The 9,787-nt window shown below is 34.7% G+C and overlaps 1 protein-coding gene across 1 annotated transcript; it reads left to right on the top strand.

Moving 5' to 3' along the window:
* Window positions 1-1,015: 1,015 nt before the first annotated feature.
* nmur1b (neuromedin U receptor 1b) lies at window positions 1,016-9,189 on the top strand. Its single transcript, XM_016537381.1, has 3 exons — window positions 1,016-1,191; window positions 3,400-4,282; window positions 8,812-9,189. Exons 2-3 carry the CDS (start codon window positions 3,421-3,423, stop codon window positions 9,159-9,161), a joined length of 1,212 nt encoding a protein of 403 aa, XP_016392867.1. The 5' UTR covers window positions 1,016-1,191; window positions 3,400-3,420; the 3' UTR covers window positions 9,162-9,189.
* Window positions 9,190-9,787: the final 598 nt, after the last annotated feature.

Raw genomic sequence — 9,787 nt, 5'->3', positions numbered from 1 at the left:
GTAAATATATATATATATATATATATATATATATATACACACACACACACACACACACACACATATATATATATATATATATATAATTATATGATTAGTATTATTATTTTTAAGGTTTGAAGTAGAAATGCAAATTCCATACAATTAGAAACACTTGTTTTTCACAAGGGTCATACACACTAATCATAATTGTCAGCTAAACAACAATACACAATTTTCAACTCAGTGTTGTGGATACAAACCACACAGGCCTGATGTGTATAAGTTATAACTAGTTATTATTGGTACAATGTTAAACACACTTTGTTTGGATAGGATTTTTTTAAACTTGAAAAAATAAGCATTTTAAGATTTAAAAAAATGAAAGCAAAGAAAAGTGAAATGAAGAGGAAATAATGAAGGTTTTACACTGTTTCTAGATCACTAATCAAATGTAAGCAAAAGTGTTACAATGAGCATGTGAACTCCTTTGAACAAAAATAGGTTTCCTTTCTTCTTCGGATCATGCTGGAATCATCCATGGATCATCATGAATGGATCATCAGCTTTTGCACAAACTAGTAGAGTCTCATGCCAGTTTCAATGATGCTCTCATTAAAGTAAAACATGGGCATAACAAATATGTGAATTTTAAACTTTTTTTCTTAAACTAAAATGATGCAGGTAATATTCTTTGATGTATTTAAAAATATGTATTAATAAATATGACATAATTATGTATTTATTTATGATATAATTATGTATATATATTTTTGTTTTTGTTTTGTAAAATCATTAATTTAAGAAATGTGCTGTCAGCCTTGTATATAAACACATGCATATCATAACTAGGGTGCGAATGAATGTATTGTTCTTGTTTGAAAGCCAGTGTGCAGCTACGTCACTAGTGCGATTGCTTTAGTGAAATATTACACACTGACAATTCCAGTCATCATACGTAGAAAAGATGCTGACAGCACTTGAAAGGTCATCCGTCTCTCTATAAGGAGGAGGAGACGTCTGCAGAGTATTTGTATGTGTAGTGAGCATTTCTCTTCATTACTTTACCGTGTAATGTCAGATTACTGCTCAGTCTGATCTGCTGGAGAAGGAGGGATGTGTGAGGAGCAACGGAGAGGCAGGACAGTCATGAGTAGCAGTCCTTCAGGAACACCAGTCTGAGAAACACCATTTCAACCAGACTTTACTCAGGTAGGTTTTCCTTTCATCTTGCCAGGCCATTAATGAAATGAAATGTATTTTAGACATTAATGCACTGCAAAAAATTAATGCAAAAAAAAAAGGGGCACTAACACAGATATTTTGAAACTTTGCAAAAGAAGATTCTCATTTTGTTACCAAATAAATCATTTGAGCATTACATTTTAAATAAAAATGTTACTAATCTCACTAATATTTCTGCTTTAGACAGCATTTGTTATGACAATAAGCAGCTTGTTTGTTGTCATAAAAATTACAAATATTGATTAACAAAAAATATAGGTTGAGGTTATGTATTTGCACATCTTATTTGTATATTTATCATAGTTTACTGATAGATGTTTGCCGTGTAAATTAGACAGTTACAATACTTTAAGTGTCAATATTATACTGCAATTTAGGGAATTATGGAAACGAATTCTTATTAAATTAATGCTAAATTTATTTATTTAATTAATTAAGTATAGACGTGATAACAATTCCGTTTCTATTACAAGTCAATGAAATTAATCTTTTTACAAAAACGGCATTCCTTCGTAGGGATTTTATTTTATTATAAATTATTTGATTATTTATTACATTTAAGTCAAGTCTATTTATTATTTATTAAGTGTGTTTAAAAATAGCTTATTATTGGTAATGCTAAGGTATTACAAATGCCATTTAATATCTTTTTTTCAAAGTAAGTACAAAATGCATTCCGATTTATGGATTTTATTTTGAGTATTTAAGTTTATTTATTATTTGTTAAGTCTGTTTTAAACTGGCTTATTATTGATAATGCTAAGGTATTAGAAATGCTTATGTTTAATATATATGTTTATATATGTTTAATAATTGTTGTGTGTATGCATCTGTTTTTGTTTATTAATTGTAATTTATTGATAGATGATTATTTTGAATGTATTCTGATCTGCAGTTGTACTCTTGCAATATAAAGCAAAAAGTCACATAATGTCTTCTAAAAAGAAGAATATCAAATAATGTGGCATATCTGAACTGAAAATAAAGGATGAAAAATGTGAACATTTGATTCAGGCTATGGGGGAAAAACAAAAAAAGATAGAACATTTCCAGCTGTGTTCTAAAAACATCTTAGATAGGATTTGTTACTAACTGTCTGACTAATTACAATGATAACCACAAAAACAAACATGCTATTCCGGAGTTTATTTCCATCTTTAAGTAGCCACTCCTGAACAAACTAAAAGCGCTTAAGAACAGGAACTCAAGTCTTCAGGCAATTAGATCTCCAGAAGCAGGGCTGAGCACCACATATTAAACATCTCATACCATAATGAATATGTTTATTCAATTTGGTTTGGGTCTGTTTACTCTAATTTTAACTGAAAAGTATACAAGAGACCTACTTGTTACTGTTCAGAATATACACTGGCCGAAACTATGGCTCAGGGTGGACCAATAGTGTTCACTCCAAACACAACAACTGTACCATTATTAATGTTAATTATATATATTAATATATACAAAAATTATGAATAGGCCTACATATATGTCTATTCAGAAGTTTGTTGCCGTTAAGGTTTTTTTTTTTTTTTTTGAGAAGTTAATTTCATTAAAATATGATAAAAAACAGTAATACAAATTAAAATGGCATTATTACTTTTTACAATTTAGTTTAATTTGAAATAACTGTTTACTATTTGAATTTATTTTCAAATGTAGTTTATTCCTGCAAAGCTGAATTTTCAGCATCATTACTCAATGTAACATGATCCTTCAGAAATGTTTTTAATATGCTGATTTGCTGCTCAATTATTATTATTGGTGTCAATTATTAATAATGGTTATTTCTTATTATTCTAAAACCGTTTTTGCTGCTTACTGGAAACCACCATTCATTTTTATAGAAAGTTTAAATGAATTTCAAAGGAAAGGAAAGGATCATAAATGTCTTTAGCCTACTGTCCCTTTTGATCAATTTAATGCATCCTTGCTGAATAAAAGTATTAATTTCTTTCTCTCTTTTTTTTAATCTTACCCCAAACTTTCTGAAGGATCATGTGACACTGAAGACTGGAGTAATGATGCTGAAAATTCAGCTTTGATCACAGGAATCAATTACATTTGAACTTTTTTCATCAAATTGTACTAATATTTCACAGAATGCATCTGTTTTACTGTGTCTTTGGCTTTTTATTGACCCTGCCTGTTTTTGCACCTGCTACACCTCTGCAGGTAATTTCCTGGTGAGAATCAATGATCCAGTACAACTGCTCGTCTCCAGACTCGCTGTACGCCGCTGTGAATGCGTCATGGTGCTCCACCAGAGAGGACGAGTGTCACAACAGAACAGCGAGCCAGTCGGACCTCTGTCTGAGCCGCAGCGCTTACCTGGAGAAGTACCTGGGCCCTTGCCGTTCACCCTTCTTCCTGCCCATGTGCGTCACCTACCTGCTCATCTTTGTAGTCGGTGTGCTGGGCAACAGCCTGACTTGTATAGTCATCGCCCGTCACCGTGTGATGCGCACAACCACAAACTACTACCTGTTCAGCTTGGCCATTTCTGACCTCCTCGTGCTGCTGCTGGGTCTCCCGCTGGAGCTTTATGAACTCTGGAGCAACTATCCCTTTCTGTTCGGCGTCGCTGGCTGCTACTTCAAAACCTGCCTGTTCGAGACGGTCTGCTTTGCGTCTGTGCTCAACGTGACCGCCTTGAGCGTCGAGCGCTACAGAGCGGTGGTGCATCCTCTGCAGGCCAAACATGTGGCGACGCACGCTCATGCCAAGCGCGTTATCCTCGTGCTCTGGGCCGTCTCGCTGTTGTGTGCCTTGCCCAATACCAGTCTGCATAGTGTGGAGACGTTGAAGCCCCGTTTTGGACTCACTTTCCCCGATTCGGGGGTGTGTACCGTGGTGCACGATAGGTGGATCTACAACTTGCTGGTGCAGGTGACGGCGCTGCTCTTCTTCATCCTGCCGATGCTGACCATCACCGTGCTGTATGTGCTGATCGGCCTGCAGCTGCATCGAGAACGGGACTGTTTTGATTCAAAGATCGGGCTCAATCAGGATGGGATACATCAGAGGGCACGTCATCGGCAAGTCACAAAAATGCTCTGTGAGTGCCGTTTCCCCTGCTACACTTTCCGTTGGTTGCTAGTAATGGTTAAATGAAAATATAGGTGAAGTTGTTTACTCTTTCAAAAAGATGTGAAGAAATGTAGCATTACATGGCTTGCTCAGCAGTGGATCCCCTGCAGTGAATGGGTGCCGTCAGAATGAGAGTCCAAACAGCTGATAAAAACATCAATAATCCACACCACTCCAGTCCATCAATTAGCGTCTTGTGAAGTGAAATGCTGTTTCGGGTGAAGCAAATCAATCATTAGGATGTTTGAACTTTAATCAGTTGCTTCTGGCCAAAATATGAGCTCATAATACATAATAGCTTCCTCCAGTGAAAAATTCCATCCCCTGTTGTCTCTCACAGCGCAATCCAGCAACATATTTGTTTAGAGCTGGACAGTTTTCACTTGTAAATGGTGCTTGATCTGTGTATATTTCTCTCCTGATTCAGACGAGATGAGATAATAATATTATGGGTAACTGACTCATGTTCAAGCCACACTGTAAAAAAAAATCCGTAAAATTTACAGTAAAAAAACGGCAGCTGTGGTTGCCGGTATTTTACCGTAAAAAATACGGTAGCAACATTTTACATTTTTAAACTTAAATTTACAGTTAAATACCGTAATTTCATTAACTGATATAATGTTAATATACCAACCTTATTGAAGTACTGAAATCTGTTTTGTACCTTTGTAATACACTGATAACCACCAAATGCAGGTGGTGATGAGAAAGTCACATGATGAACCAAAGCCCATCAGAAGCAGCTTTTAAATAATAACATATATAGAAGGTGCACAGTGTCATTCACACAAACGCTAAACACCATCATGGTAACACACATGAAACTGAAATAATGCAAATTTCAAATTTCAAAATGAAAACGGTGTAACACACAACCCTAACATACAAAACTGATAAGAAAAAACTAAGAAGAAACATAATTATTTAACAAAAAAACATCAAATTTGAAATGTAACAGGGAATTCTTTTCCACTTCCAAAAACGGTATACTACCATAAAATGAATGTCCAATACATGTAATGTCCAATACAGTTTTTCACCGTATATAGTAGGGGAATTTACCGTTAACCATTTAACAGGTTTTTACTGTCGCATTTTTACAGTCTTTTATCGTTAAATTCACGGTAATTTTTTACAGTGCAGAGGCAACGGTTTGAAGTTAAAAACATCTTAATGATGGACTGCTTGTGGATTATTGTGATGTTTTTATCAGCTGTTTGGACTCTCATTCTGACGGCACCCATTCACTGCAGAGCATCCATTGGTGAGCAAGTGATGGAATGCTACATTTCTCCAAATCTGATCCCATGAAGAAACAAACTCATCTACATCTTGAATGGCCTGAGAGTGAATACATGTTCAGCAAACTTTCATTATTGGGTGAACTATTCCTTTAATCATTCAGATGCAACATGAAACAACATTCACAACCCATTTTCTTTCAGATTTCCAAGTGTAAACAAATCTATGGTCTTGGAAAGCCTGGATATATGAAGTAGAATACGTTCAAAAGTGTGATTTCTTTATCCCAGAAAAGTCGTGTAAAATAGTAAAACCCATGGGTGTTATTTTCATACATTTTATGAATGTACATTTTTCTAGATATGCCAAGCTTTCAAATATTTTACTCATCCTCAATCTTTGTCCAGTAAATATTGTTGTGGACGATGATGGGCCTTGGAGTCAAAAAGACTGGGAACCACTGGTATAGCCAATTGAGTACGATATTTTTTTTACTTTGAATAAATTCAGTTCATTTAGATATTACCATGAAGCACATTTCACAGGTTAAAATTAAAGTGTTCAAAAGACAGTAACTAGTAATATACAATGTATTACATTTTGGAAGTAACTTTAGATTAGTGAGCACATATTCACTGTTAACTGTTAAGAGTTTTTCCTCAGTAAACTCCTAATTTGCTGCTTATTGATAGGAAGTAAGGTAGATGTTGTAGTAGTTATGTTTAGGTATGGGGTCGGGGAATTAAAAATGCAGAATATGTGCTTTATAGTACTAATAAACAGCCTGTAATATGCATGCTAATAAGCAACTATTTAAGAGTGAATCGTGAATGTTCCCTAATCTAAAGTGTTATCAGACAAAATTGTTTTACTTTGGAATAATTTGCATAATGAGATCACGAATATGTATTAGGAAAGTAACAAGGGTCAACTTTGTCTTCATGTTGACTTTAATGCCACTTTTAACACTGGGTTGAGGAACGTTTTACAGTTTTGTTTGAATTTGGGTTCATCAGTATGGCGTGTCAAGATGCATAATATCAGGTTTGTCAACATAATAACTCAAATCATTGCTTCTTAAATGTCGTGACCCATTTTCATTTCTAGGTGAACTATTCCTTTAAAACAACTGAAGTAGACTTATGTTGCAATATTTCCACAGATGAATAAGCAACACATTGCATGCTTGTCATACTTATCTAGTCGATGCTATTAATCTTGTAAATATTAAGAATGTTAACCCAAGGTTTAGAAATGTACGGTGTGAAATCATAAAACCTAGCAGCTCAGGATTCAGTATGAGCAGTGTGGAAGAACATTAATAACAATCTTCCAATGTTCATTATTCAGAGCTGAAAAACTCAAATATTCTTTTCTAAATATTATGCTAGAAAAAGAGATAAAGAGTCAAATCCCAGCTTTTTTAATTATGACACATTCTTGTCCTGTGCGTGAGCTTTTATAATCTGTCCTGATGAACAGAAAATACTCATCTGTGCTTTATCAGCCGCATGCCTTATTATAAATACAAAGGAGATCTGATTTAGTAATAGCGTCAGTCTGCATCTGGCTTATTGTAATAGCTGGTCAGCACTACGCTGTGTGGCCTTCCTCAACTGATTTCAACATGTACTTTGATACTGAGATACAAACAAAATACTTAAGATCCAGTCATGTATTCTCAAGTTCATAAACACTGTCAGTAGTGCAGATGTGTGCCAGGAGTAACAGTTTGTTTAATAGATTTAAACACATCTGGACACTTAAAATGTGTGAATGTCATTGCATTAGAAAACACAGTAGTGTCGTCTGCAAACAAATGATGTTAGAGCTTTTCTCAGAACTAACGTCACTTTTCATAGCCCATTTTTGCAATGACTATTAAAGGAATAGTTCACCAAAAATGACTTTTTGCTGAACATTTACTCACCCTTAGGCCATCTGATGCAGATGAGTTTGTTTCTCATCCAAACAAATTTGGAGAAATTTAGCATCACATCACTTGCTCACCAATGCAGCGAATGGGTGCCGTCAGAATGAGAGTCCAAACAACTGATAAAAACACAATAATCCACAAGTAATCCACACCACTCCAGTCCATCGATTAATGTCTTGTGAAGTGAAAAGCTGTGTGTTTGTAGGAAACAAATTCCTCATTAAGACGTTTTAACTTCAAACCATTGCTTCTGGCCAGAATATGAGTCTGTGGCTTTCTCCAAGTGAAAAAGTCATTTCATCTAAATCAGGAGAGAAATATGCAAAAACAGCCCAAAACGGTTCTAAACAGATATGTTGGTGGATTTAATGTAAGAGACGACAGGGGATGGATTTTTTCACTGGAGGAAGCGTCATTATGGATTATAGACTTACATTTTGGCCAGAAGCAATGGTTTAAGTTAAAATGCCTTAAAGGGTTAGTTCACCCAAAAATGAAAATTCTGTCATTAATTACTCACCCTCGTGTTGTTCTAAACCCGTAAGACCTTCGTTCAACTTCGGAACTCAATTTAAGATATTTTTGATGAAATCTGAGAGCTCTCTGACCCTCCCATAGACAGCAAGGTAACTACCACGTTCAAGGTCCAGAAAAGCTCACTCAGATTTCATCAAAAATATCTTAAATTGTGTTCCGAAGATGAACGAAGGTCTTACGGGTTTGGAACAATGCGAGGGTGAGTAATTAATGACAGAATTTTCATTTTTGGGTGAACTAACCCTTTAATGATGGATTTATTTCTTACAAACACACATATTTTCATTTCACGGGATGTTAACTGATGGACTGGAGTGGTGTGGATTACTTGTGGATTATTGTGATGTTTTTATCAGCTGTTTGGACTCTCATTCTGACGGCACCCATTCACTGCAGAGGATTCGTTGGTGAGCAAGTGATGTAACACTAAATTTCTCCAAATCTGATCCCATGAAGAAACAAACTCATCTACATCTTGGATGGCCTGAGAGTGAATACATAACCTGTGTTTTGGTGATTTTTAGTGAATGTATGAATTGAATGTTTTAGTAAATGTATCAGGTTCACAATAGTCTCCTAAAAGTTAATCTCTTTATCTCTGAACATGATCCACTAATCTTAGAAAACCACTAAGTAATATAATATAAAATATAATATAATATATTTAAAAGATATAATTTGTTTGATTTATTATTATTATTATTTGGTGTTGAATTGAATTTATTCTACACATTTACTTTAATTTGTCATTTCTAATACACTTGCTGTGTATTTGACAGGTGCATTGGTGATTGTGTTTGGAATCTGCTGGGCCCCGTTTCACATCGATCGTGTCATGTGGAGCTACATTGATGACTGGACTGCAGAGAACCACCATGTCTTTGAGTATGTGCATCTTCTTTCTGGTGTCTTCTTCTACTTGAGCTCAGTGGTCAATCCCATCCTGTATAACCTCATGTCTTCACGCTTCAGAGAAATGTTCCGTGAGGTGGTGTGTCAAAAAGACCATCGTCAGCTCTCAATAAGTAAGGTCACATTACGTAGTGTTGTTTCTGCCTCTTTTTCTGCCTCCAATTCGGTCTCATTTTCTGTCAAATTCAACCCTCGTGGGCTGCCACACACTCTGTAGTTATTTTATTCAAATACTATCATTCATAGTTGCGCTGTCAACGTATTCAATGCTGTGTATCAAATTACATTAATGAGTGCTCATGTAATCATGTTGATATTCAGAGATACTGCAAAATAGCCAGTATACGCACAGATATATACAAAAACAATATATACACTTCCATTCAAAAGTTTGGGGTCGGTACAATTTATAAATGTTTTTAGGGAAATCTCTAATGCTCATCAAGGCTGCATTTATTTGATTAAGAATACAGTAAAAAATACAGTAGTAATATTATGAAAATAAAATTTGAAAAAAGCTAACACTAAATTTCTCCAAATCTGATCCCATGAAGAAACAAACTCATCTACATCTTGGATGGCCTGAGAGTGAATACATAACCTGTGTTTTGGTGATTTTTAGTGAATGTATGAATTGAATGTTTTAGTAAATGTATCAGGTTCACAATAGTCTCCTAAAAGTTAATCTCTTTATCTCTGAACATGATCCACTAATCTTAGAAAACCACTAAGTAATATAATATAAAATATAATATAATATATTTAAAAGATATAATTTGTTTGATTTATTATTATTATTATTTGGTGTTGAATTGAATTTATTCTACACATTTACTTTAATTT

This window comes from Sinocyclocheilus rhinocerous, unplaced genomic scaffold (assembly GCF_001515625.1).
Source record: "Sinocyclocheilus rhinocerous isolate Xijiao unplaced genomic scaffold, SAMN03320098_v1.1 scaffold306, whole genome shotgun sequence".
Taxonomy (NCBI): domain Eukaryota; kingdom Metazoa; phylum Chordata; class Actinopteri; order Cypriniformes; family Cyprinidae; genus Sinocyclocheilus; species Sinocyclocheilus rhinocerous.
Note: the sequence above shows the minus strand (reverse complement) of the source record. Positions and strands in the feature narration are given on the sequence as shown.